The following is a 26916-nucleotide window of genomic DNA, read 5'->3' as shown; positions in this document are numbered from 1 at the left end:
CAGACTCTACGGGAGCCATCGTACATGGGTTGATGCAAGACCGCATACCGAGCCAAACAAACAAACAACACAGTCTGATCAGCTATAACAAAAACACAAAACATTCTATCCAGAGCAAAAGGAAAAAAGCGGTAAAGCTTCGTACCCAGATGTCAAAGTTTGAAGGCTGAATAACACGCTAAGAGCATCAATTCTCCAGTGTCCAGTCATGTTTCTGGCCACACAGAAAGTAAAGTACTGTTACACGGTTCTACACGAGATGCATGTGGCGTTTCATAACGCTAAACTGTATATGACACACCTTCGTTGACAGGCAGCCTATTTCTATCTATGCCACACTGCAGAGCTAATACAACTGCTTAATTTTCCTTCTCTGTCTAAAGTAAAATGATTACTTTTGGAATATTTGAGGCCTTTTTCAAAAAATCCCTTGACTTCGTTGCACCAGGTTACGACACTACTGTCACAGGTGACATTCAGCACTGTGCTGGGTTTTCAGATTCATCGGAGCTAACATCATCAGCTTTTGCAGGAAGTGTGCATTGTAAAGCATATGAACACACACTCCACATTGTTCGTACCGACAGGCCAAAAACATTGCAGTATCGGCTATCCAGAAAGGAAAGGGCGGTTAGAAGGGGGATGTCAGTGTCAGTACGGGCGTTTTTCCTCCTTGGAAAACATGAACACAACACTGACAGAGCAAAGCAAAGTCGTTTGACAACTGACGATGCAGGACACTCAGAGGGAAATGTGTGTGGGCACATGCAAGCACAAAAAAAAGCACGGCCAATCAGGTTATTCTTCCCTGGGCTGACAGATGTGGGGGAGGAGAGCTAAAAACAGCATAAGAGCATTGGGTGGGAACGTATTAAAGGTCCATAGCTGCATCATTACTGAATGCCAGTTTAAAGATACAAACTTCTAAAAAATATGAGCAAGACAATGACTGGAAAACAGTTGTTTGGTAAATAATAAGGAATCTACTGTTAATGTTTTAATTTTAGGGTTTTAAGGGTACATATAATCAAGTTTCATTTATTCCTGTGCACCATACCTTTCTCTGTACGAAGTCTTTTGAAGGAATCGGTTTTGGAGAGCCCGGGGTCTGAGATCACCTTTGACCCCAGTTTGACCGTTAGGTCAATGGAGCGGTATCCCTGAGGAAGTTTACGCTCGTACAGTAGCGTCAGCAGCTGGGCCAAGGTCATCTCCGGCGGCAACGGCTGACCTGGAAGAAAACAGTTAAGAGTTTGAACCAAAGTTGAAAAGAAAGTAGAGTTGGATGCAAAACAGACCGATTTTATATGACACATAAATTAGTTTGTACTAAAACGGCACATTTGCAATCCTATGACAGGAGAAAGAAAGAAACGTAGAAAGAACCGATAAAAAAAGAAACGTAGAAAGAAAAAGAAACATAGAAATAAAGAAAGAAACGCAGAAAGTAAGAAAGGTAGAAAGAAAAGTAGAAAGAAACAAACAAACGTAAAAAAAGAAACAAAAAAAGAAAGAAATGTAGAAAGAGAGAAACAAACGTAAAAAAAAGAAACAAAAAAAAGAAAGAAACGTAGAAATAGAGAAACGTAGAAAGAAAAAAACTTAAAAAAAGAAACTTAAAAAAAGAAAGAAACGTAGAAAGAAAGAAACGTAGAAAGAAAGAAACAAACGTAAAAAAAGAAACATAAAAAAAGAAAGAAACCTAGAAATAAAGAAACGTAGAAAGAAGAAAGAAACATAAAAGGAAAGAAACGTAGAAATAAAGTAGAAATTTAGAAAAAAAGAGAGAAAGAAACGCAGAAAGAAAGAAACGCAGAAAGAAAGAAAGGTAGAACAAAACGCAGAAAGAAAGAAAAGAAGAAAGAAATGTAGAAAGAAACAAACAAACGTAAAAAAAAGAAACAAAAAAAGAAAGAAACGTAGAAAGAGAGAAACAAACGTAAAAAAGTAACAAAAAAAAGAAAGAAACGTAGAAATAGAGAAACATAGAAAGAAAGAAACAAACGTAAAAAAAGAAACATAAAAAAGAAAGAAACGTAGAAAGAAAGAAACGTAGAAAGAAAGAAACGTAGAAAGAAGAAAGAAACATAGAAGGAAAGAAACGTAGAAATAAAGTAGAAATGTAGAAAAAGAGAGAGAAAGAAACGCAGAAAGAAAGAAACGCAGAAAGAAAGAAAAGTAGAAAGAAAGAAAAGTAGAAAGAAAGAAACGTAAAAAAAAACATTGAAAAAGAAAGAAACGTAGAAAGAAAGATACGTAGAAAGAAAGAAACAAACGTAAAAAAAGAAACATAAAAAAGAAAGAAACGTAGAAAGAAAGAAACGTAGAAAGAGACAAACAAACATAGAAAAAGAAACATAAAAAAGAAAGAAACGTAGAAAGAAAGAAACGTAGAAACAACCAAACAATCGTAAAAAAAGAAAGAAACGTAGAAAAAAAGAAACGTAGAAAGAAAGAACATAGAAAGAAAGAAACGTAGAAAGAAAGAAAGAAAGAAAGAAATGTTAATTGTCATTCATTAGACTCTGTGCGTTTCAGTGAGGTGATCTGGGGGGAGGACAGGGACAGACAGTGATGTGACCTCTAATCACACATCCTCATCTGTATGGATGTGTGTGGGATGAGAGATGAGAGTACGGGACGGCCGTGAGGACTGGACAGAATACAAGAGAGAGTGATAGAGGGAGACTGTGTGTGTACCCGGCAGTAGTTTGTGACAGAGGTGGAAGACAGGCACGCTGATGGTTTTGGCAGACGGATCGACTCCCGAGGAAGCTGCCAGCTTGTCGCTGAGGACACGCCCTCGTCGAGACGGGGGACGAGGAGGGGTGGACAAGGCCCTTTTTGACTGAGACTTGAGACCTGAGACAAAGAAAGTATGTGATTAGTAGCTGCTGTTAGCGATTTTATGATTGGTTCTTTAGCATGTTGTTGCTGGGTTGCGTACTGGCAAATTAAAAACACTTACGAACCCTAAACTAGTGGTGTCTTGGAATACATAAACCTAGTATGTGCAATAATATTAAAGGCATGAATATGCGAGTCCATAACGGTGAGGGGGCGGAATTATGCAGTACCTGAGGCAACAACAACACTGTAGTTATCCTGGAAACCATTATCAGCCTTCATCTTTTCTTTCTCCTCATGGTTTTTCTTCTCTTTATCCTCCTTCTGTTCATTGATCAGTTTGGCTGTGATGCTGGGTGTATCTGAAGGGTTACAAATCTCAAGATCTTTAAGTTATTCCATAACGTGTGTGCGTGTGCGCTTGCCCGCAGATTTAAAAAATACATTGTCCTTTAGAGACACATATCCTTGGCTGTACATGTCATCTCAACTGATCATCTGAATTATTGATGGTAAAGATAATATGCCTGTAAGGACATCACATCCATAAAAATAACAAGTGATATGTGTCCAGCGAGGGTCTTCAATCAGTGAAAGTGTGACGTTAGCATGAGAACGGCTCTGTGACGATCAACAGCAGGGCCTGCTGGGATATCTCATACAAGCACTGTGTGTGTCTCCGCATCGGCTGAAGACTATATCTGCCACATTCAAGGTCTCTGGAGACAAACCATTCATCATGCAAACATGCACACATGCACGCTGATGGCCGTACCACACGCATTTAAGCCCTAAATGCTTTATGCACCGAGACCTTGAGAGTCTGCAGGAAACGCTACATGTGATGGACCTAAAAGACCACTGCATTATGGCCTAAATGATGGACAACGTGAAGATGTTTTAAAATCTAGTGAATTAAGTAGGATCGCAAGTCAAATTCTAACGCAGCATTGCGTTTCATTTGCAATCCCAGAATGATTTGGAAAATGTCGGAAGAGGTAAAATAATTCTGACTCAATATTTGTAACCAAAAAGAAGATCTGTCACTTCTGAAGTTCCATGACAGTTTGGATGCTGCCTAAAAACGTAGCCGTCTATGCATGCAGCGTGGCAGTTTACAAGGTTTTAAATCAAAGAATGTACAGCTATTCAACACGTCTTCATACCTGAGACACGATCCAATACTTCAGACAGTGTGGTCGAAATGGGCAGATGCAGTTTGCGGAACTTGTGGCCTGCTCCGTACATCGGATGCTGAATCACATGACTGGTGGCGTTAATCCTCCCTTTATACAGCTGAACCAAAGACAAGAAGACAAATAAAGGCGAGGTCACAGAACTCTTAGCATGAATCTAATATTCTGTCTGGTACGCTTGTGTCTGCAGAGAACAACAACAAACTGGATGCAACCAAACAGAAAACAAATAAATTCCTCTCTAGATCAACATGAGATTTTAAACGTTGACTTGACATTCTCGGAAACACGATTATGGTTATCTTTTGAGTACACTACAGCGCTAAAACAAACTTGACATGAAGAGTTTTACATTCGAAAATGCTGTTGCCGTAAAAGATATTGCAGCGTGTAAAAGTGTATCCTTATGTTTATCCCTGAAGATTCCTGCCCCTGTTATTGATATGGGCGGTCCAGACATCAGACGTCTCATTCCCCTTGAAGGTGGAGTTGAAGGAGGAAATATGAAGACCAATCGCATGGCGCTCCCAGCAGATCTAATTGTAAACAATAAATTTTAAGAGCTCCTCTGTCCGGTCTCTCTGTAAAAGAGCCATGATTAATCGGAGTTGAAATGCACGGCGTCCCTCTATAATTTACTGGGGAAATGACCTGCTGAACGACTCGCCGGCTAAAAAAAGATGCCTTACGTCTTTACGATTTGGCCTTGTTCCGGTTTGGCAGGCTGAGGAGAGTCATAACTCTACATGTCATCTTAGGGATAAGCTGGATATGTCCTCCAACATTTAGACTACGTTAAAGAGGAAAGATGTGCTTTGTGCTTCTGTGCACTAAACAGGTTTCCCCAAACATTTTATCGCTCTATGACACTGCCGTGACCAACAAAACTCGGCAAACAAGCCAACATTGAAAGTTTTGAGGGACATTAAAAAGAAGGAGTGAAACATTACGAGCTTTAAGTAGTTTAAACGTTTAAATTTGGGGAAGAATCAGTTTGAAGACACAATATCTGATTCATTTATCTGATTCTACTTGCGATTGACATTAATGTGAGGTTTATGTGGGCCCCCTAGTGGCAGGCTAGAGTATGAATTCACTGAGGTAGCGGAGGATAAAATCCCCCTGAGATGATGTAAAGGTCAGGTGCATTTTCTCTGTAAGTAAGAGGCATTTCTGAGCTTTACAGCAACAGTCATAAATGATTTAACACACTAACCAAGCAAAATCACTTCTATATAAATGTAAAGGTGAATTTTTAATGCATGTACCGGACAGGGAGACTGGAGGAAGACGGTCACTTTCTCGTCCTCCAGCATGAGCTGCAGGAAGAGACGACGTATAAATCCAGAGATGTTCCCTGAGACCGGAACGTTCCCTCGCTGAGGAGCCGACTGGAACAGCTCACAAAGAACCTTTCCAAACAGAAACAAATAATTCTGGTTGAGGCAACGGTCCTCAAAAGAACACTTCAAAAAAAAGTATTTTTCATAAAAGCATGCATGAAAATATTTCATAGCTGTACATAAGAAAACAGACATGTTTATTTCTTCATTTCCAATTATAATGTTTTCAAAAATGACTATTAAGAATTCATTTTTATATATCGGAACCATAGGTCAACATTCACATTTAAAAAAACGATATCAGATAACAAAAAAATCCCAGTTCACACTATATATATTCATGCAATCATCAAAAGCACTGAAGAGTTTTCGGTCTTTTTCCAATTTGTTTTTATGTTTTGACACCTTATGTCACATAAACATAAATTCTTGAGGTGTTCCTGTCAACAGATGTTTTTGTCTATAAACAATACCAGTCAAAAAAATTCATACCTGTGCCATAAGCCTCTGGTTGTTTGGATGGCAGGAGATGCACTGTAAAAAGAAAGCAACAGTGGCGTTCTCGATAGCGGTCCTCTGCTGGGTGGTGAGTCCACTGCTACAGCTTGCTGAACCCAGAGAGAAGGACGCCCCTGAGGTGTGAGATGGGGCGCTGGCATGTGAGGTGCTAGGTGATGGCCCTTGCCCCGCACTGGTGCCACTGCTGGTGTGAGAAGCCCCACTGGCACTGGAGTGACACAGAAGAAACAGCAGCGCCGTCCAGAGCGGGTTAACCTCTGGCCCGCCCAGCCAGTCCTTCATGGTGTGACTATTTCCTACTTCCGTTAAGAACCGCAAAACAGGTGCTGCCAGCTCAGGAGACAGCGGTGGCCTGTTTGATGTTGCAGATGAGGTTTGGTTGTGTGTGTGCGAGCGTCTCTCGGTCTGCCCGGAAAATCCAGAAGGCAAGGGTAGGTTGCCGTTGACTAGAAGACTGCAACAAAGATCAGCTAAGCCGCGAACCAGCAGAGAAGGCAAACCGGAATCCAACAGCTGCTGAATGGCACTGGGCGACTGAGATGCGGCAGCCAGGGTCACCAGCTGGCACTCTGAAAGGGTGATGGGCACGGTTATGGGAGTACGGGCATGTTTGGAGTCATCCGTAAGAGATGCGGCACTGTTTAGATCGTGCTGCTTCTTCCCGTCGTCTGTCATCGCCATGCGGCGCTGTGCGTTTGTCTGGTCAGCAGGGGGCGCCACAATGCCCATCCAGGACATGAGAAGAGAAAAGTAACTGGGGTGGATGTGACACATGGAACACAGCAAACTGTCAACTGCCTTCTTTAAAACCAAGTTAGAGGGCAACGACATGGACCAGTTGTACAACAACCTGTGAAAGACAGAAAGATAAAAAATAAATAAAAAATAGATGCAAGACCTATCTTTAATATTTTTTGTTTACGGATAACAGATTTCCCTTTGGCTGACAGGGTATTATTTTCCCCATGTGATATTATATCACTTTTTTTCCAAAGTATACACACCTGAAAAGAATACAACTTGAAAGATCTGGTAAAAAACAAGAGCGAAATATGTTCTCTCTCCAACAAGAGAACATCAAAACACACCGCAGGCGTAAACACACCCTCATCCAAAACTCTCACTATTTAAAGAGAAACATTTTGCGCTGTAAAGAGAATGTGTAGACTCACTCAAACAGCTCTCTGTTTAGCAGCCCGGGCAGGTCGTAGTCCACAGGCAGCTCGTAACTGTGCCATAAGACAGATGCCACGCAGTGCAGGTGTGATGGGGACGGCATGAGCAAGCCGTACTCTCGTGAGGGTGGAGCGCTCGGACCCGCGTATCCTGATGGAGAGCTCTGTTTCATTGCCGCCATGCGTGAAGAGTCGTACACCCACTGCAGCAGAGTCTGGATTCTACAATACACAAAAAATCAACATCTTAACAATGAGCTGACCCATGTTTGCACTTCCTGTATAGGTAGTAAGGCCTAAAAATTCTTGGTCCAAATTAAACTCAATTGACCAATTATGTACAGAATTAAGATATCTTCCACATCTATTTTAGGGATCAAACTGATCTTGGAAAAGTACTGTAAATGAGCTCTTTTAAGCCAACTGCAGCTTTTTGAGTTCTGGAGGAAAGCGCTAACCTGTCTTTAGTGCCAGGGTCCTGAGTGGTGCCCAGCTGGTAGAGGATGTCTATAGTTGAGTCTGATGACAGGCCATTTAACCTCCCGAAGAGCAGTGGACTGTTCAGATCTAAAATGGAAGCATTGCAACCAATCAGATTCAAAGGACGTCACACAAAAAAAGACAGACCAATCAGATGAAAAGAAGCACATGGTTAGAGGTTCCTGATTTGTAGAGAAATAAGTGGCGTAAGAGTGTGTGGGTCCTTACTGGCTAGGTCGGTGCCGGATGCGGCACAGTTGCGCAACAAGATGTCGATGAGTTTGAGGCCTATGCGTGTGGACTGCAGGCCTATCTTCACCAGCACGGCTTCGATGTTGGGCGAGTGCATTCCGCAATATGGTGACATGAGGAGGGCGGCGCAAGTCTGCAGGAGGTTCGCTGTGGGAGCAGCGGCGCTGGCCATCATGGCCTCCAGATCAGACACGTGAGTCAGGCAGTGGTGCAACAACCGCAGCCAACCAATGCTGAGAGAGCGAGAGAACAATGATATCATAATTTATGCATTCTTAAAGAAATCCAACTTTACACTACCACCATATTTAACAAAAGGCCAATTACCATACCTGGTTTTGGAGACCTGGTCTTCAGAGGGCAGGAAGGGGTTGTTCACAGTAGCTGAGGAAGTGTTTCCAAAAGCAGTCAGGCCCAGTAGCTTAATCTGTGAGAGACCGAGTGTGCTGGCGTCCCGCGGCCGGTGCAGTCGCAGACACACGGCAGATGCCACCTCTGCCTTTACCAGCTGGAACTTTATGTAGGTGAGACCGCTGGTGATGACTGGAGTCGACAGGGGGAGCATATTCACACCGTCTGCACTGATCTCAACAGACACCGAGGATGGGCATGCTGGGAAGGAGAGATATGAACATTTAATAGGTATAATACATAAAGCTTTATACTACTTTACTTTTGAGTGCCACGTGTCTAAAATAACACATTCTTAAAGATACAGTAAATAAAAATAGTGGACCAATTAGATTGCAATGTGATTGCTACCCAGAATACATGCAGACTTACTGGCGAGAGATGCCAGGTGTGGTTGTATGTGAATCTCTTTGAGTAGAACGGCAGCAGGTAGATGTATGGTGAGGTCACACCAGGCCTCCTCTGGAAGGAAGATGTACGACCAAGCGGCAGAACGAGCCCGTCGATGTGGAGGAGTCGCCTGCAAAAGCACTTCGGCCGGCTGCGCCGTGGGACTACTGGAGTTGATGGTGCCTGTGGGAAGCCAAAAACGTCTTTCTTAAAATAAATAATTTTAGCATAGTGTATATGTAAATAAATCACTGTCGTGTATAAGAAACAGTGTTTGTGACTTCAAGTAAAGTGTGTCTGTTGTACCAAGAGGGGCAAAGTTGTGCAGTCCCTCTGCGTTGTCTGGTTCTGAGGTCAGCACTCGTGCTTTCAGACTACCATCTGCTGCTTTGCCGGGACCGGAGTCTAGAAACTTCATGATGGTGGACACCATGCTACGGGCGGTGTTTACGATGGCTCGGGTGCTGGTGACCATGTTATTACAGATGAGCTGCACACCACCTAAAAACACAGAATTCAAATATATACACAAATCTGCAACACAGAGCACAAACAACATGCTAAAGGGCTTTGGATGTAAGTGTTTGCATACCCATGTCGTGGAAGGCTTTTAAGGCCTCGCTGGTGTCAAGCACTCTCAGAATAAACCACAACAAAGGCTCGGAAAGCTGGCATGTGGACAGAGATCCCTGTAGAATAAACACACAACTCATTAGAGACACACAGTACATGACTGTGATTTGATGTAGTCGGTCAGATAGGATTTTAAAGAAACCATTTTTACCTGTCGGCCCATGTAGCCACAGGCCATGTATGTGAGTATAGGCTGCAGCATGACCTGGACCGATGTGGCTCTTTTACTCAGAGTGGTCAAGATGGTAAAGAGCCCATCGCCCACTGAAATGGCATCCAACCCACCATGAAAGTTCTCGTGTTTGGTTAGATGGAGTCCACTAGCGCCTTTATGACAATGAAAATATACAAACAAATGAATGAATGCATGAAATTCAATAGCATATACATTATTACACTGAAGTGCTATTTGCTTAAAATACAACTGCTACTAAAATAATTATTTTCTCACAACCATTGATATTTCATTTATGATTCTGGCAAATGCATCCAAAGCGACAAAGCACAATGGCCTACCTGCTATAGCTACAGGAAAACTTAAGAAAAATGAATGTAAGATTTGTGTACCGATAATCATAGCCATGGCGCTGCTGTTGCATTGTCCCAAAGCAGACAAGATCTGACTCATGATCTGCTGATTGGCCAAAACCAGGTCTGCCACACCCACTGCCGGTCCCTGATGCTGCGCCGCACCTGCAGCTCCGCCCTCTTTGCTTCCACACACCTTCTCTTCATCCGAGACGCTGTCTGTGCCTCCGCTCGCTGGAGGCAACCTCCCACTAAACTCACGATCTCCCGACAGCGGGAGCATCACCAGGGCGTTGACCAGCTTTAGAAGGTCAAACATCAGCTGGTCACGGGTGGTCTCGCCGCACACAGCCTTGGCATCACCTGGACGGATGATATTCGCGAACAGGCCCCCGAAACAGGCACGGGCGCCTACAGAACTGTCTGAACCACTGCGCGAGACCACCTTCTCTGAACACGTGATGTAGTGGTGAACCAGGAACGTGATGGACTCGATGACGGCCAGGATGGTGGTCACAGAAACAACTTCGAAGTTTTGCTCCAGAGTGAATTCTAGAAGCTTCACCTGGGCGTCTAATGGACCCTGACCGGACTGGAAAGGACCCCTAAAGAAAGAGAAGACGGTAAATGTTTAATCGCCCTCGTGTCTATATAACATAATTAGGTGAATTCAGATTATTACTTTACAAAAATGCTTTTCAGATCACATAAAAAATATGGACACGCATAATGTTAAGTACCTTTCAGTGGACAAGATGTGCAACAGCTTGAGAAGGAATTCGCTGAACATCTGGGGACATGTTGAAGACAGGTGCACCTGCAACCTGGTTAAGAATTCCTGCAAGGCTTGTGTGGCAGTGGGGCCAACCTGGACAAAACAAGACGCCACAGAAGAATGTGTGAGTGTAAGAAAGACTTTTTACAAACACGTGTGTGTGTTTCAAGAGGTTGACATGATACCTGTGAGCTGTGCTGGCTGGTGCCGTGTGGGTTTCCTCCAGACAAGAAGCGCACAAGCACGTGCACGAGCGTGGGGTCAGACACCATCTGCTGGGCCGAGCTCTCCTGTACACCCATCCCACTGTTAGAGGCTACAGGTAAAACACACATACACAAGGTGGTCATTGAAAGCGCAGGTATTCATAAAGTGGGTCACCAGACTGTTCGCGTTTATAATTAGCCTTCAGTGAGGCGACACGTTCAGATCTGCTGAGCTGGTGGGATTTCTCTGAAGAAACAGTTTTGCACATACATGGGAACGCAGGAACTAGAAATCCCCCACAACCAAAACTCAAAGACAGATACTCACCGCTGGCAGGCATGTTGGTCATAAGCGTGAGACTATGCAGGACGAGACACCATGTTCTTAGAGAGGTGTTTGGGTACCAGGCCAGCACTGACAGGAAGCTGCTGATGGAGGCTGACAAAGACAACAAAAACAAACATTACAAATGCACAAACCAACGTCAGCAAACCACAAAACAGACCACTGAGATTTGAGGGAAGGGAGAATCAAATTGTTCAGGGAAATACACATGGACCAATCATTGTTTACATTTAGCACTAACATTTTTCAAAACAAGCATAATAATACATTTTTTGGAGCCCTGAACCTTTACAAACTCTTTGTCATCAACTTTAAATTTAGCAAAATTTAGCAAAAAAAGCAAAACAGCGCAAAGCTTGGGTCACTGTTCACTGGTGAATAATCTCACCCTGGTTAAGGGGGATCGTGGGTGCTCTGCTGGCATTAAAGAGGAAGATATCGGAGCCGCTCTCCTCCGACCCTCCGGAGCAAGAACTCAAACTAAGTGTCAACCACAGCTGCAGCAAAGACTCCAACTGAAGAGACATTGTGCAAACAAAAAAACAAAGAAAGAGATGGTGAGATCAAGTCAAATACGGCTTTCAATGCCAAAGATAACATAATTTCCGAAACAAACATGTACCTGGACGTGGTGGACTTGCAGCAAGGAGAAGAGCTTGTTGAAGCAGGTGCTCAGCATTGGAATGGAAGATGGTTGAACCATCAAAGCGCTACTGGGGGGAGAGCTTTGGAACCCTCCACGCAAGAGAGAATCGTCTGTCCCATTTGCAGACTGAGCCACTGTGATAAAGAAAACGTTAAGTTTTATCAAAATCAACATCAGTGAGGTAAAATGATTTCACCGCAGGCTTCTTTTGTGTACCTGAAGGAGATGAGGATGTTAACGCCTGCAGTATGGCATCTGCCTCCAGTGTGGCCATCATCTTCAACATAAGCTCCGCCTGTTGTTCTAGCCCAACCTCTAGCCGAGCATCCAGAGCTGTGGTAGACATTAAAACATTTTTGCACTCTAAATTCAGCATTTATTTTATTCCTCTATCTTCTGATGTTTCTCACCTTGTGACACAGATACAGAGAGGCTCTGAGATCCAGGTTTCTCTGCGGTGGCAGCTGCGGGGGGTTTGGACACAGGTATGCCCACACCCCCAGTGTAGGGGTTATAACTGTATGAACCATAGTCAGTACCCCAGTAATCATACCAGGTACTGCTGATAGGCTACAAGGGAGAGATGAAAAGAGAAACAACAACAACAAAAGAAACCTCAGACACACATCTCTGAGAGTCATGCAAACCAAATATAAGAATGAATGTATACGAGTAGTAGATACTAAAAACAATCAGGTTTTTACTGTATGTTTGGTGGGATACACAGGATGCATGCAGAGCAAAGAAGATAAGACAAGAAGAGAGAAGAGAGATTCATACCTTGAAAACCTTGGCGGCGAGTGGATCTTTTTCCAAATCAATATCTAAAGGATCAATATCAACATCCATCAAGTCTTGTAGCAAGTCAAAGTCTATGTCTTTATCTTTTTCCAAAGATGACAGTGGTGGAGCACCTTTGGGCAACGAAAAAACCTTCAATATTGCAACAGCAGCGTACCAAGAGAAGCAACTACACAGACAGCCTTCTTCAGGCTGTCAAACTCCTCTTAGACGGACAGGGCATCCAAACAGTGGATCGTTGACCCATTCTGAATATATTTTTCAAAGTTTTGTCCTATAACTTTTCTTAAATAAATTTAACGTGATGAGAAAACAACCAGCTGCTTTAAGTTGGTCAAAGACTTCAACTATAATTTTAGAGAAACTTCAAAGAGTCAGATAATCTACACTGTTTTAACCCCTTGTCAACTGCATTGTACCACCATTACTCTTTCTCAAATATGTTAAAACAAAGTAAAACACAAAACATTCACGTAACACAAAAACATGCATCAAAAAGAAAAAAAACATTATAATAAAAGAAAAGTGAGGGTCCATGTGAGGCGACGTGCTATTCAGGCGGAGTTACCAACGCACTTTGGAACACAGAGGATGTCCCGGGTGTACCTGCGATGATATCGGGTCCTAGGGGCTCATCAATGGTCTCCACAAGGGGGATGGGGGTCGGCTGGGGAAGAGAGTCATCCGAATCCACCACAGAGGAAGAAGCGGCCCCAGCTTCATCTGCTCCCGCCCCGTCCATACCATCCACACACAATGGAGACAACAGCTCTCCTGCAAACACACAGCTTTGGTCACCAAACTCAGTCAAAACTAAAAAGTTGTTTAGAAATCTCCAGAACATTCATACTGACCTGAGAGGATGTCCTGCAGCATGCATGTGAGAGAGTACTGGGCCCAGGCTCCGCCCCAAGAGATGTCCCCACGGTTGAAGTCTGTCCCAACCAGTAACAGAAGTAATCTCTCCAGCTGCTGCTCTGAAACCACCTCACACAGGTGGATTGTGGGTCGAGTGGCGTTCGCTATCCTGGCCAACACCTGAAAGAGATGCATTTAAGAACATCATTTATGTCTTTCTTGAGCAGATGAGCCCCCAAAACTGAAAAGGTGAAAAACTGCACCTTGCAGACAAAAAGCAGCAAGTCTGCATGGCAGGTGAAGTCCATGGAGAGGAGGAAGAGAGCGAGCTTCTGCACAACACAGATACAGCGCTCGTGAGATAACGTGAAAGGCAGAAGCTCCACTTCAGGGGTCTCTTTCGCCGCAGACGCCTCTGAGTCCAGGGTGGAGCGCGGCCATTCGGCCGTCCGTCTCAACCGGATCAGATCCTTAAAGTGCTTTGTGCAAAACAGAACCACGTGGTTAACAACATGAACACTTTGTGTGTCGACTATGTACTGCAAATGTATTGTTATGCAAATGTTCAATGCAATTTATGTTTACAAGATGAGTTATTCTTGAAAGTCTCACCTTGGAAGTGGCTTGTTTGAGTTTGGCCTGTTCCACCAGCAACTTGTAGGAGGAACCTTTGTTGCTCTGAATTTTTTCTTTCTCGATTTGCTCGACTAAAGCTTTCTGTTTGGCTTTCAATAAATTCAGCTGCTGCAGTAAAGACAGAATTGATTAACATCCCAATACAACTTATTTCAGAATTCAAGCTGGTTTCAACCATGTTGCCCTGTGTTAATAAGAAAGTTTGTGCGAGACACATGTACCTGTTTGTGGTGGACCAGCTGTTTGCGAATCTTGCGTGAGTACAGTCGATCTAAACTGCTGTTGCTGCCTTTGGCCGATCTGTTTGGGTTCTGGGACTGCAGGCTGTTGTTTATGAAGCTCCACTGGTTCCCTGGTGTTATTGATAAAAGGAAGATACGCTGAAGCTAAATGCATTCTCTACAGTCTGCATTTAAAAGCAATTTGATTTCTTGGCTCTCATGCTTGTCCAGATAATTTCACAACTTTCTCCTGTCAAAGATTTTCTTTGGAGTTTCTTTCACCACTTTTACCTGTGAAGGATCTCTCCCTGTCTTTACTACCCAGAGGTTTCTTAGCTGCGGTGGCTTCATCTTCCACGCTGGCCACATAGTCGAGCAGTCGAGAAACCAGCATGACCACCCAACTGATCATGGGAATATCCAAAACCCCTATAAACACACAAAAGAAAACGTGTGTTACACACATCACATCAAAAATATCTCTTATACTCACAATACTAACTGAATTGCACACAAAAATGCAAATAAAAATACACACCATCTGTCCTGCGATGTGGTGCTGCAGTAGTCTGTTGCAGAGGTGACAAAAGTGAGTCGAGGAGGTTTAACAAACCCTCCAAAACACCACTGTTACTCAGAGATCTTTGGCCAATACAGGACAGCAGCATAAAGACTCTGAAGAAAATAAACAGGGGACCAAAGCTTAAGTGTAAGCTAAGAGGTATTGTTATCCTTCTGAAACCTCAAAGAAAATCTTGTAATCAGTATTGAATAGTGAGAGGGGTCTGTTGTTACCTGTCCTGAGGGAAAATGAGCAACTGCTCAGAGTTGTAAAGCTCCTGAAGGACGTTGGAAAGGAACTGACCCCACCATCTCTCCCCTCCGCAGAGCTGAACCAGCAGCAGCCCGGCATGCAAGCGGATCTTAGGAGTTCCGCTGATACACAGCTGCTTAAAGAGCTCTTCACATGCCTGGGCGTGAAAAGTGTTCTGCAACACTGAGGGCACAGAGTGACCTAAGAGAGAGATGGAAATAACATTACTCATTAATCATTAATAAAATTAATCATCTTACATCATTTACATTTACATTTACATTTACATTTAGGCATTTGGCAGACGCTTTTATCCAAAGCGACTTACATTGCTTTATCCTATACATTTTACATAGGTATTTGCAATCCCCTGGGATCGAACCCACAACCTTGCGTTGTTAACATCAGTTAACATCAGTGTTGATGCACTGTACCTGTCCCTTAAATGTCAGACTGAATAGTGAAAAGTAGGCTATTATGTCAACGGTCGATATTTTCCCCCCACCCACATGACCTTAAGGGAAATTAAGTTGCTATGTACTGATAAAATTATGACAAACATTTTCTTAGAATGATGTGAAAGGTTATTTAATGGTGCCATAGAATGGGAACTGTATTTACCTAGGCATAGATGAATAATAAAAGCTGTGTACATGGAAATGACATATTGCGAGCCGCAAACACTATTGTTTCCTCCTTGTGTAAATCGTGTGCATGCAAAAGACAACTGAAAAAGAAGCCAATCCCAACATAACACCGACTTTGACGTTACAGTCAGGATGTACGTCCCCAATGTTGCATTAACCCGCCCATGTTCTACGCCAGCTGGATCATCCGAAGATCCACAGGTATTGTGAGTAGGGTTGGGCGATGTTTACCAAATTGGCATCAGACTATGTCTACAGTGAAACCTCCTGATGGACGTTTTTGTCTTCTTTAAACAAGCTGCCACGATATGCACTGGGCAATTACCAAGTCAGGTGTGTGTCATCTGTACTGTGCAAGCTTCTCAGTTTTATACAACGCAAGCTGCGCAGATACACATCTTCTTTATACAATTATATAGTTAGGCGGGTCCGCGCAAGCTGAGTGTCTTCGTTAAACAGCGTGGGCTGCACCGGTATAAAGTCTGGCGCATCTGATCAGTACCATGCATGTTTATATGCCCCTTAAGCCTTATTTATGTTTGTTAACAATGCAATTTGAAGCACAGGGCAGTGAGAGTCATGTGACAAAAGTGAAACGGACAATTTTCAAACCTTGGACAATATCAAGCAGACTTCGCTCAGCGTTTTGATACTGATTTACGAAGGGGGCAATTCCGACTATTTTCCCATTAGAACCTCTGCCGCAAGCAGTAAGCCGTGATCTTATCCACTTCTTTAATTTCATGCCTGACAGTAGCGATCTGTTTGCTGTGTAAACTAGTGGCATGAGTCGGCACAGAGAAACAGCAAATCAGAGCAGAGCTCAACATTAATATTAATGACCCTTCCAAATAAGGTATTTTCAGACTTTTTCATTCTAGGGACAAATCCTGGGGATGTTAAACCGTTTCTGGATCATTTAGGCGCTTAATAAAGCCACATATCTTCTATGTAGATATCAGAGAACAATTTCACATATTGTATCAATTAATTCTTTGCCACCTTTTAAAAAGTGCTCAGACTCACCATTACAGCTGTGCAACAGGCTGAGTAGTGTATCTAACAGGTATCTGATGATGGTTCTGAGCTGCTCTGTTGAGGAGTTCTGGACCAGTTCTCTGGGTTCATAGATCTTTGGCAGGTGTTTACGGGTGGCCCCCAGTGAGACACGCAACCTTTGCACTGCATGATGGGACAGGTTGAGCTGTAACTGCAGCTGAATGCAGTCTTGATAGGCAGAGAACACACGTGAATCCTCTTCTACAGCTTTGTCAGGCTTACGAAGGAAGTACTGTGCGTTATTGGCGCTGTTGAGAGGCGGCAGGTCGATGTTCTGGAGCAGCGTCTCAAGGCGATGACAGGCAAGATTATATCTGCACAGAGATTCGCATGTTTGACCCAGTATATATTCAGACTTTTATACATCGAGACTGTGACACATACAGCTCACTGACCTGCATTGAATGTCTTCCTGGAGGGCCACCATCATAGACAGATGTTGGTCTAGATCTGGCTGGCTAGCAGCCTCATTCTCACCCCTCAGTGGGTCATGCATTAGCTTCAGTTCACTCTCCCACGGTAGGATGTAGGTGTGGCCGTAGTAGAATCCCAATGGGATTTTAGCCCGGGCATTAGTGCTGCCGTATCGCCCAATCACAGTGATCTAGAGGAGGGGCGTAGAGTAAGTCACATTGGAGGTGGTTATTAGAATCTTTGTGCTTAACGTTACAGAATGCAGATCGTAATTTCTTTATTATAAATTCATAATAAATGTATGTTGTTAACCTTCATGAATCTGCAGACTGGTGGGGGCAGGAGGTCATGTAGAATCAGGGAATGTGTGCTGATATCTGTGGCGACCACGAGTCGCCTCCCATCCACTTCCTCCCCAAGAGTCCAGATATCAATGGAAAGGGAGGCCAAGTCAGCACAGGTGGGAATCAGAGCATCCGTCAGCAACACCGGCCTTCCAAAATCTAGGGTTACGAAGCGCCTTGCACCTACGAGGGAGGAGAATCCTGACTTTACTTTAAAGAATACAAAACAGTAGGATGTTTATAGTGTTTTATGCTAAACATTTAGTACTCTGGAATGAGTTTTCTACATACCTGAATGCATTCGCTCTATTATAATGGACTGGTGTGGTGGAGGCTGTAGAAAGTGAGAGGCTTGTGAGATTGCCAACACCAGGCCACTTCCTAAGGGGTTCTACAATAAGGCACACAAGAAATTTAAGATCTAGCTTTCTGTGTTTACCAACAACACTTGTTAGATTAACACAACCCATAGGTTTAAAGTGACATTAACACAACTGCACAACACACCTGTTTGGCTTTCTGTGTGTTTTTATTATGGGCTGAAAGGTTCACAGGTGGAGGGTCAATGACAGACCCGGGGAAGAGCTGAGCCAGTTCCACGCTTATGGCTGCCGAAACGGCTTCGTTTGGTGGGGTGAGAGGGGGCGTCATGAACAGTGGGGTGGTTTTAGGGGTGGGAGGGATGACGTCTGAGGGGTGGATAAAGAAGCCTGGGCCAGACGACTGGTTGGACGGCACTGAGTTAACGACACCGGATGCTGAGGTAGCCGCGGTTGTCTGGTGGAGTTTGGCCTCAAGCTTGGCCTTCTATTTCACAAAAAAATCTGAATACACACTCTCTTTCTACAAGTACTACATGTATTCATTTGTTATTTTAAGTGTCCAACACAATGTAACTTTAGCTACCTGCTGCTGTAGTTTCAGAAGCTGCTGTTGTTTCTCCTGAAGAACTTGCAGCTGCTGTTCGGCAGACACCATGGCGTGAGACAGTGACTGCAGGGCAACCTGTGCAGCAGAGCTCAGGGCCGTGGATGCCTCACCAACAGTTCCCGCAGAAAGCCCGGCCACCGTGGGTGTTACACCAAAAGTGCTCACTGCACAAAAAGTTAAACACAAAAAGATCTAAGTCGATTCTTTTTTCAACCAAAACATTACTTAATGTGACTGAATAATGTATAAATCATAGAAGAGAGGAAGTGGAAAAAGGGATATATACCAGTGAACATACTTGCATCATCCCTCTCAACTCTGGTACCGTCGCTGGTGGAGACGCAAGTAAAGTGCAGGGGTTCGACCTCCAACAGGCCGGTCAGAGCTGTGAAACTGCCCTCTGCCGCCCCGCTATTATTCACCTTACCATTACCTGATTTTTGACACACAAACAGAGCATTTAAGATATCTGTGATAGTGTTTTAATAGTTTGATCGTAAAAGTCTGTGAGAGAAGAATGTATGAATGCACCTGAGAGAATGTCGGACAGGTCGATCTCGTCTGACTGGACACCGATGCTGCTGTTGAAGGTGTTCTTACAGGAAGACCCACTCATCTCCAGGTCAAACAGCACCGGGTCAAATGGAGACCCGTACAGACCATATCTGAATGAAAGATGCATGGATACAGGAAAATGAACAATTGCCAAGTCGTTGAATGCAAGCACAAATTTGCCAGGAGTGACTTGCAAACCTGCAACATTATGCTAAATGCAACAGATGTGAAATGAAAGTCAGTTTTAGTTAACTGATGAGTTTATGAAAGACAGTAAGCTGACCTGGTCTGCAACAGTGCCTCTAGTGGAGTCAGGCGGTCCTGCAGCTGGTGAGAGACAGCTGTGAGCAGAGATGCGCAAGCAGTACTGCACCCAGCCAAGTCCTCATCTTTCACATAATTTAACAGGACAAAGTACCAGAAGACTGATCCTGTGAGGCAGATATAGAGAATTTTCAATTTGTCAATTTTATCATTCAAAATCTCAAAAATCTCAAACTACTAAAACACCATAAAAATTACCTCCAGTGGCTGCAGCAGGCAAGTAAGGCATGTTATCCAGAAGAGCTTTAAACAGAGCCTGACCAAAGCCTTGGTGACCGGGATCTCCTTTACCGGTACTGAAACACCAAACACCCATTTAACATAATAATTGTGACAGCAGTCTACTTCATTTGTTAGTCCATGACACAAATTATCCAAAAAGATGAGATAAATATTAAGAGATGTCGCAAACCCACCTTATACAAAGTGCAAGAAAGCGAGAGCATTTATGAGCTATACTGCGCCCAGCCTCAAAAAAACACGTCCTGATGATATCCGTCAACCGTCTCCTGGTTTTGGTCAGAAGCCCCTCTTTCCCCTCTCTTAAACTGAAGGACAACATAATGATAAAAATGAATAAAAATAGGCCAATGATGACAAAGCTTATCAAAACAAACTCCACGTCTACCGTACCTGCAGGGTCCGTTCGAGTAGACCCCCGCCAGCCAGCAGAGGATGTCCAAAATGAGACTCTGACAGTGTTCTGAGTTCTGTCCTTCATCTCCACCCTTACACAAACCTCTTAGCAGCTTATCATGAAGCTCAGGAAACTGAAGCATCGCGCAGCGTTGCACTCTGGGAAATATAAACAGACCGTATGGTAACTTTATGGACTAGCTCTGATATTTCAAGGACAGAGAGAGGGTAATCTCGTGTAAACAAGACGGAATATACTTGAAACCTGTTTCTCTTACCTTTCTTTGGGTATAGATGTTTTCCTAAACCTCCTGATTGTGACAGACACTTCCTGGAGTAAGTCACAGCCCCGCAAGTTATCTGGCTTTTTGAGGGCAGCCTGAGGATCTGATTTAGATGTGGAAGCCTTTTCCTGAAGAATCGAGATTATAAATACCAGACGTCATCATTACTTAATGTAATGCTGCTATACAGCCAATAGAGGGCTGTATTGCAGAAAGACAGCTAACCAACCACCAATCAAAACAAAAGTATCAGTGCTTAAACAAGAATTCATGTTTAAAAGCATTATTGAGTTAAATGAGACAAGCAGACAAATTACAATCCAATGCATTTTTAACAACGATGCAGAAGATGAGATTTTTCTGGTACCTTGTTGGCTTGGGACCTCTGCAGTAGAGACGAGAGTGAATGAGCTTTACTGTTATGAGGTTTGACTGATGGCATCCGTACCACTGGTCTCAAGCTCTCATCCAGAGCCTTATCACTCACTGCTTTGATGTGCACCAAGAATGATCGATACTTGCCTCCCGCCATGCCTGAAGACAGAGACAGTATGTATAAGACTCTTGATGGGTGTGTAGTAATGATTCCTATAAATGGTCTCGCAGACGAACCCTTAAGGAGTTTGGGGCTGGTAAGGCTCAGCATTCCTGCATGCCCAGAGAGATCCAGTCCGCTGGACAGCCACACCGGCCCACACAGGATATCGTCCTTATGTTCCTGCAGGAAGGGACACAGTCTGGATCCTGAAAGAGAATGAAAGGTCTCAAAGAATGAATGATTGAATAAATATCAGATATAATGCTGGTATTACAGGTGACCATTTTCATGTTAGGTTAGAAAAAAATCTTACCTGGTGACTCTTCAATGTCCATGAACTGGATGTCCTCTCCAAAATCGTGCAGGTGCGGCTGTCCGTTCTTCTCTCCGTTTGAGTTGAGGACATGAGACAAAGGGAAGACAATGTGCCTGTCCACTGGCGTCTCTGCAAATATATGATTACAAAGGAAACAAATCGACACAAATAATCAGATCACACCTGACAGAATCAATAACACAACAACATAATCATTTGGGGCTTTGCTGAACTAAGACTAAACTGGATTCCAAGATTCAATTTTTTTTTCCTGAACTCACCGTTGACTTTGCCCAGGCCTGGTGACTTGTTCTTCAGCAGTGTGATCTGGATCTGAGGGATGTTTGTAATACTGCTGTTCAGCACAAACTTGAAGTCCACATGTCCTACCATGCAGGTCTTGGGAAGGACCAGCTCAAAAACATGCTCGTCCCAGCTGGAGCTAAGAGACAGAGATTTATTAGCACTGTATTGCCTATATACACAAACACCAAAAGTGCAGGAACAAAATTAATAGTGCATTTGGGGGTAGACAAACTAACCAGGTCTTTAAAGTACTCACGAAAAGTGAAGGACTAAAATTCTATAACTGTAGAAATGGTTTGAGTGTACCTGTCGCTCTGTAGCTTCCATGTGCGGGTATGTTGAGCCGCGTCGCCGTGATGCTGCTGGTGGAGGTGCTGCGGGTGACGTCGTTGTTGCTGCTCCTGCTGTACCTCCACCCAGCAAGGGGGCACTGTGGCTGAGAAGCGTGGCGTCAGAGTTTCAAACCGGGTTAGTTCCACGAGAGATGAAAGAGTCGGTACTGTCAATGGCTGGTCCACCAGGAGGTCAACTCCTACATACACAAACAGTTTACTGTACTGTGAATACAGGTGACAGAACATATTTGAAACCAAACAAATTCGCTACTATAGAGGCTGTGTGATTTACTCAGAAAGACAAACACACCATATCATCGATTAAGAGAAGACACAAAGAACACACACACACACAAAATTTACTGCGTATATCTATCTTACTACCCATTTCAAATCTACTCACCCATGCAAAGTGGTGTGAAAATAGCACATGGTTATTTAAACCATAATAGGTTGAGTGACTTATCTTAAGGTAACTATCCTTTTATGGCTTTAATGTAAATTCAGTAGAAGTAGCTGATTAGGCAAATAAACAAAACCCTTTTGTTGATCATCTGCATAGTGATACTTGCGCTTAACCGAAGCACCCATGTGTCAATCACTCACCTGTGATACCCGGGCTCGAGGGATTTGATGTGGGTTTTGCCCCGTCCAGTAGTTGCTCCGCCCTATTAGACAGGGGTCCGTCGACAAAAATGTCGCCGTCATCAATATCATCACATACACCTCCAATTTGAAGGAAATGAAGCTCTCCACCTTCAGAAAGACAAGAACCCCCACACACTTATGAGTCCAAGCACTTTACCTTCAGAGCAATAAACTCTCCACTTTTAATAAAGAAACAAACCCTGTTTCATGACTGACCTTGAACAAGACTCAATTTCAGGCAAAACAACTTGCAGTAGATGAGAATTTGAAGTGTTTACACCGCATAGATAAATATCAATATGATATGGAACTTCTAGATTGTTCTTTGTGGTCGCCAAGCCTACCCCTAAAGTCTCTATACCCGGCTAATTTCAGGAATTAAGTTCTGAAACCAGTACTTCCCTGATAGCACACATACATCATGGAGACGTCTATTGGAAGTCTGCATTTACATATACAAGACGTATTTATTTAAAGTTTGTTAATCTGCAAGACATCTATTAGATGTCTCCTGTCAGATGGCATAAAGAGTTCCAGAAGATGACTGTAGGATGTTTATGATATAGAATGTATGTAAAACTGGCTTTTCTAAGACGTTTTAACACGGCAGATGTTTTCCAAATCCCCAGGGCTGGGTTTCCCGAAACCTTCGTATCACTACGTTGTTATTATGAATATATCACTCTTAAGGTATAGTTTAAGAATGACGTTGAGTTACAAAGGTTTCGGGAAACCCAGCCCAGATCTTTAGCAGACATCTTACAAACGTACCCATGCTGTCTGGGTTGCAACTAACGGAGCGAAAAATTTGGAATAAAACAACAAAATCTCCTATAACTATTTAAAATGCTAACCACCACCGAGGTGGCCAAAAAACGACACGCGCAAAGTCAACAGGTAAATCCCGCTTACATTAGCGTTCTGTATTTTATGTATTGTAACAGTTTAAACACTGTTCTGTAACATGGTTTCAGCCAGTCAACATACTTGCATTGCTGATATGTTTATTTGTCTAGGTAAGACCCTGATCCGGAGAAGGAGCAAATTTCATCCCCCTCCACATGCGTCCTAAACTAAAATTGTTCCCACATTATGAACACGACAACTAGAAATACAAAATGGTTCCTGCCTTGTGAAAGCCCACTATGCTATTCTAGTCAACATATATGGCTAAAGTTTAATGTAGATATTTATTATTTTTAAGGTTTTCTTGATGGGTTTAAAAAGTAATATCAGACCTCTCCATAACAAGCCGCGTGGTTTCCAAAACTATGTTGAGGCAGAAAAGAAAAAGAAACTAAACAACATCTGCAAATGACCAGGATGGAATTCCCCCTTCTCCAACTAGTAAATGCAACCACAAAAACGCAACCACACATGCAGTGTATTTGTGAATAAACTGAACAGCTGTAATTAACAGAACAGAGCAAAAGACACAATCCCCAAAAAGACCTGAGTTTAGCCTTACATCTAACAAACATCAGTAAACCATATAAACTTAAACAAAGCCTTACCTGCTTTCACAAAGTGGTATGAAGAAGATTTTAGCGAATAATGTCTTCCCCACTGACTACACAACGACTCAAATGGACAGTTCTTATATCTGTAATCTAATGTTGGGAGGTGAGGAATGTAGAGTTGAGCTGATAAATGTATGCCTCCTTTTTTAATATCCTGAAGGGGATTCTATGGTTTCAAACACTAGTAAAAAATAAACAACAACTGAAACTAAAACTGTGATTAAATTACATGTTGGTAGTTTAGCAAACCAACAGCAAAAGCCAAACACCTGCCAACAATCCCAGAGTCCCCAGGGCACAACTATATGATGTCACTAACAAGAGAGTGATAATGGTAAGCCCAATGTAATGAGAACGTTATTGGTTACCGTGCTGATGAGGTACAGTATGTGAGGGTGGCAAGCTAAACCGAAGAAACATTGAAACCTCAAAGAAACACATGTGAAAGTATCACGCTTTAACAGTTACACTGTAAAGGTATAAAAGTCAATGCACCTTCTTAAGCCAACTGAAAAAATTGACGTAAATAAAAATGCTTATATTAAATTTAATTTCTGAGTTCGACCTGAACAGATCCTTAAGTGCCCACCTTTTGTGCAGGCACACAGGCGGTCGGTGCCTGAGCAGTAGGTTACAGAGACAAAGGGGTCCAACTCTTCTGTCCCTTCCTTCTTGGGTGGCTCCACCTTGGCCAGCACCTCAAGGGTGGACAAGTCCAGAATCATGATGTACCCTGCCTGTGTGGTCACCACTAGGTGCCCAAGTCCAGTGACCTCTCCTCTTTTATCTTTCCCAACAGCTGATCCAACACTTGGTCCAGCTGCCGCAATGGATGAAGTCGTCCCCGAGCCATTTTTGAGCCCTGAGGGCGTAGTCGACTCAGATGTCTCCTCTCCATCATCCTCTCTGCCATCCAGCACGTCTGGCGGCAGGAGAAGGAGCGATGTGACAGCATCCCGGGGGTCACGGATCTGCTGCACCTTCACCGGTTCCTCCTCCAAGGTCACGATGCGGGTGGAGTAGTTCAACTTGTAGAGTGCAAGGTATCCGCCACCACCACTGCCCCCGAGAGGCCTGGAAGTATGGGGGTGTTGCTGGTCATGGGGAGGCAGGATAAGGGGGGTCTGTGGAGGGGAGGTGCCCGAGTGGGCGTCGTGTCCGTTGGCCAACGTCTGTCCCTTGCGATGTCCGCAGAGGGCCGAGTGCAGACGGTTTAGGGTATTTAACACCTCCACCTGATTGATTGCGCTAAGCGACTCAACAGTGCACGGCTGAAGTCCGACTAACAAGTGCAAACCATCGCTGCAAGGTGTAATGGAGTCCACATACAGGTTCTCATCCTCCAAGGCTTTGGGTAACCGCAAACACTGGACTAGAGAACCCGGTCGCGGAGCCAACGAGCTCCACTTTTCCCCATCTAGCGGCCCGAGTCCGGCTGCTGCGTCAGCAAACTGCTGTATGTATGTAATGGGAGGGTCCTGCAGCAGAAGCTGTTCGTGTGTGTCAAACTCCATCTCGATGATCTGCGGGACGGTAAAACCTTCTTCGTGAAGACCTTTGCTCATCAAGTTGTTCATCTGGGTGAAAACCTTCCCTGAGGACTTCTCGTCTGCTTCTTTAATGCTGTACAGGAGTATTACAGGCATAGTCCTATGCACAGGTACGGCTGGTGGTGGGTTGGGGGTACCCAAGTCTATGGGGGGATTACAGGACTCGATCTCCATGGGACCCTGGTCTAGAGTAAGTCCCTCTTGGGCAGCATTCCTTACTGGGCTATCCATAGACCGGCGAGATGTAGGGTGGCCTAGTGGAGAACTAGCCGCTGACCGGTAGCTTAGCAGTCCTCCGGCCAGCAGGCAAGGGAAGGGAATGTTGTGGTGTTCGGCTGTCCTGTCCTTGTCGGCCTTAGGGGGGCCCAGTGAATAAGGAGGGTTGGCGCCCAGCTCCTCTAGGTCTTTAACCGTGTCCTCCAGCACACTGGCCACCACCTCCCACTGCAACTTCTCAGGCTGCTGAAGGACACTGAGGGCTGTAACTCCCAGACTCACCTCCATTGTCTCTTTCTGACCCAGCGGGCCTGTGCGAAAGAAAAAAAAAAGTTTATTTCCGATGCCTGGCCAAGAGCCTGGTTATAGGTGTTATAGGATGTTATAGGGTTCAACTTAACAATAGACTAAGAAAGAAATAAAGAAGTCATCTTACCAGTGAACGACTCTGATCTCGATGGCTCTTCACTATCAGAATCCTCTATCTGGTCATCACTGATGACAAAAAGATAGCGAATGTTCAATATAACAAAACAGAGCTTCCTACAACAATATTCAAAGTGATTTTGATTTCAGAACCTGTCCCCTTCTAGTTTGGGTAAGTCAGAGCAGCAAGTGGCCTCCTCAAGCCAGGAGAGCGTGGGTCTGTGTGATTCTGTGCCTGTGATGCTCTGCTGTTCACTGCCGGAAAGAATCAGCTGTCTCAGGATGGCTGGATCGTATGGGTTTACGTCAAACTTTAAATGCACCTGCACAGGTGAGAGGTTTGGGATTATTGTACGCCATCTCCATGACTACTGATGGCTTTATTATATCTCAAATAGCTGGACCTACCTTCATGAGCTTGGAAACGTCCCATATGCAAATTTTCCCCCTTTTGGTTGCTGTAGCAAGAAAATGAGGGCAGCTACCGAATCCGTAGCACATGATCTTATCCGACCCATCTGGGCTGGGGAACTGGGCAGGGCTGGTGGCCAAGGTGACAGAGAGCGGAACATTTTGGGTGTGCTCTCCTTTTACGAACGGACAGTTGGGCGAATGGCGCTCATGCTCGGACCTAAGGGGCAGAAACGAGGAAATGGGAAGGTTAACAGCAATAGGTTGAGAGTCCTCTTTATAGTTGCCTGGGAAATGTCAGTAATGTTTATTATATTTTAACGTAAAGCTTTTGGTGACAGTTTTTATTTCTTCTGTATGATATAGAAATTTGTTTTAAT

At 43.9% G+C, this 26916-nt stretch overlaps 1 protein-coding gene across 1 annotated transcript in view; it reads right to left on the bottom strand.

Moving 5' to 3' along the window:
- Positions 1 to 26916, bottom strand: part of birc6 (baculoviral IAP repeat containing 6) — a 79622-nt gene that overhangs the window by 35653 nt on the left and 17053 nt on the right. Inside the window, exons 7-60 of the mRNA XM_056768720.1 lie at positions 26534 to 26756; positions 26279 to 26448; positions 26136 to 26194; positions 24523 to 26010; positions 22372 to 22521; positions 21737 to 21962; positions 21406 to 21566; positions 21122 to 21253; positions 20883 to 21014; positions 20638 to 20804; positions 20265 to 20398; positions 19984 to 20145; positions 19767 to 19898; positions 19549 to 19646; positions 19310 to 19457; positions 19003 to 19136; positions 18770 to 18904; positions 18448 to 18635; positions 18049 to 18348; positions 17833 to 17932; positions 17510 to 17724; positions 17179 to 17387; positions 16751 to 17097; positions 15059 to 15278; positions 14802 to 14938; positions 14555 to 14692; positions 14264 to 14394; positions 14019 to 14150; positions 13670 to 13885; positions 13403 to 13586; positions 13155 to 13322; positions 12528 to 12661; positions 12158 to 12317; positions 11964 to 12080; positions 11724 to 11881; positions 11490 to 11616; positions 11084 to 11194; positions 10735 to 10865; positions 10515 to 10642; positions 9814 to 10379; positions 9398 to 9573; positions 9206 to 9302; positions 8920 to 9114; positions 8596 to 8796; positions 8145 to 8424; positions 7789 to 8045; positions 7539 to 7647; positions 7078 to 7302; positions 5879 to 6755; positions 5312 to 5455; positions 4014 to 4143; positions 3078 to 3209; positions 2701 to 2862; positions 1058 to 1231 (exon numbers count right to left, since the gene is read on the bottom strand). Of these exons, the coding sequence (XP_056624698.1) occupies positions 1058 to 1231; positions 2701 to 2862; positions 3078 to 3209; positions 4014 to 4143; positions 5312 to 5455; positions 5879 to 6755; positions 7078 to 7302; positions 7539 to 7647; positions 7789 to 8045; positions 8145 to 8424; positions 8596 to 8796; positions 8920 to 9114; positions 9206 to 9302; positions 9398 to 9573; positions 9814 to 10379; positions 10515 to 10642; positions 10735 to 10865; positions 11084 to 11194; positions 11490 to 11616; positions 11724 to 11881; positions 11964 to 12080; positions 12158 to 12317; positions 12528 to 12661; positions 13155 to 13322; positions 13403 to 13586; positions 13670 to 13885; positions 14019 to 14150; positions 14264 to 14394; positions 14555 to 14692; positions 14802 to 14938; positions 15059 to 15278; positions 16751 to 17097; positions 17179 to 17387; positions 17510 to 17724; positions 17833 to 17932; positions 18049 to 18348; positions 18448 to 18635; positions 18770 to 18904; positions 19003 to 19136; positions 19310 to 19457; positions 19549 to 19646; positions 19767 to 19898; positions 19984 to 20145; positions 20265 to 20398; positions 20638 to 20804; positions 20883 to 21014; positions 21122 to 21253; positions 21406 to 21566; positions 21737 to 21962; positions 22372 to 22521; positions 24523 to 26010; positions 26136 to 26194; positions 26279 to 26448; positions 26534 to 26756 (11327 nt within the window). The remainder of the gene's footprint in view (positions 1 to 1057; positions 1232 to 2700; positions 2863 to 3077; positions 3210 to 4013; positions 4144 to 5311; positions 5456 to 5878; positions 6756 to 7077; positions 7303 to 7538; positions 7648 to 7788; positions 8046 to 8144; positions 8425 to 8595; positions 8797 to 8919; positions 9115 to 9205; positions 9303 to 9397; positions 9574 to 9813; positions 10380 to 10514; positions 10643 to 10734; positions 10866 to 11083; positions 11195 to 11489; positions 11617 to 11723; positions 11882 to 11963; positions 12081 to 12157; positions 12318 to 12527; positions 12662 to 13154; positions 13323 to 13402; positions 13587 to 13669; positions 13886 to 14018; positions 14151 to 14263; positions 14395 to 14554; positions 14693 to 14801; positions 14939 to 15058; positions 15279 to 16750; positions 17098 to 17178; positions 17388 to 17509; positions 17725 to 17832; positions 17933 to 18048; positions 18349 to 18447; positions 18636 to 18769; positions 18905 to 19002; positions 19137 to 19309; positions 19458 to 19548; positions 19647 to 19766; positions 19899 to 19983; positions 20146 to 20264; positions 20399 to 20637; positions 20805 to 20882; positions 21015 to 21121; positions 21254 to 21405; positions 21567 to 21736; positions 21963 to 22371; positions 22522 to 24522; positions 26011 to 26135; positions 26195 to 26278; positions 26449 to 26533; positions 26757 to 26916) is intronic.

This window comes from Triplophysa dalaica, chromosome 15, assembly GCF_015846415.1.
Source record: "Triplophysa dalaica isolate WHDGS20190420 chromosome 15, ASM1584641v1, whole genome shotgun sequence".
Lineage (NCBI taxonomy): Eukaryota > Metazoa > Chordata > Actinopteri > Cypriniformes > Nemacheilidae > Triplophysa > Triplophysa dalaica.
This window is presented reverse-complemented; position numbering and strand designations above follow the sequence as displayed.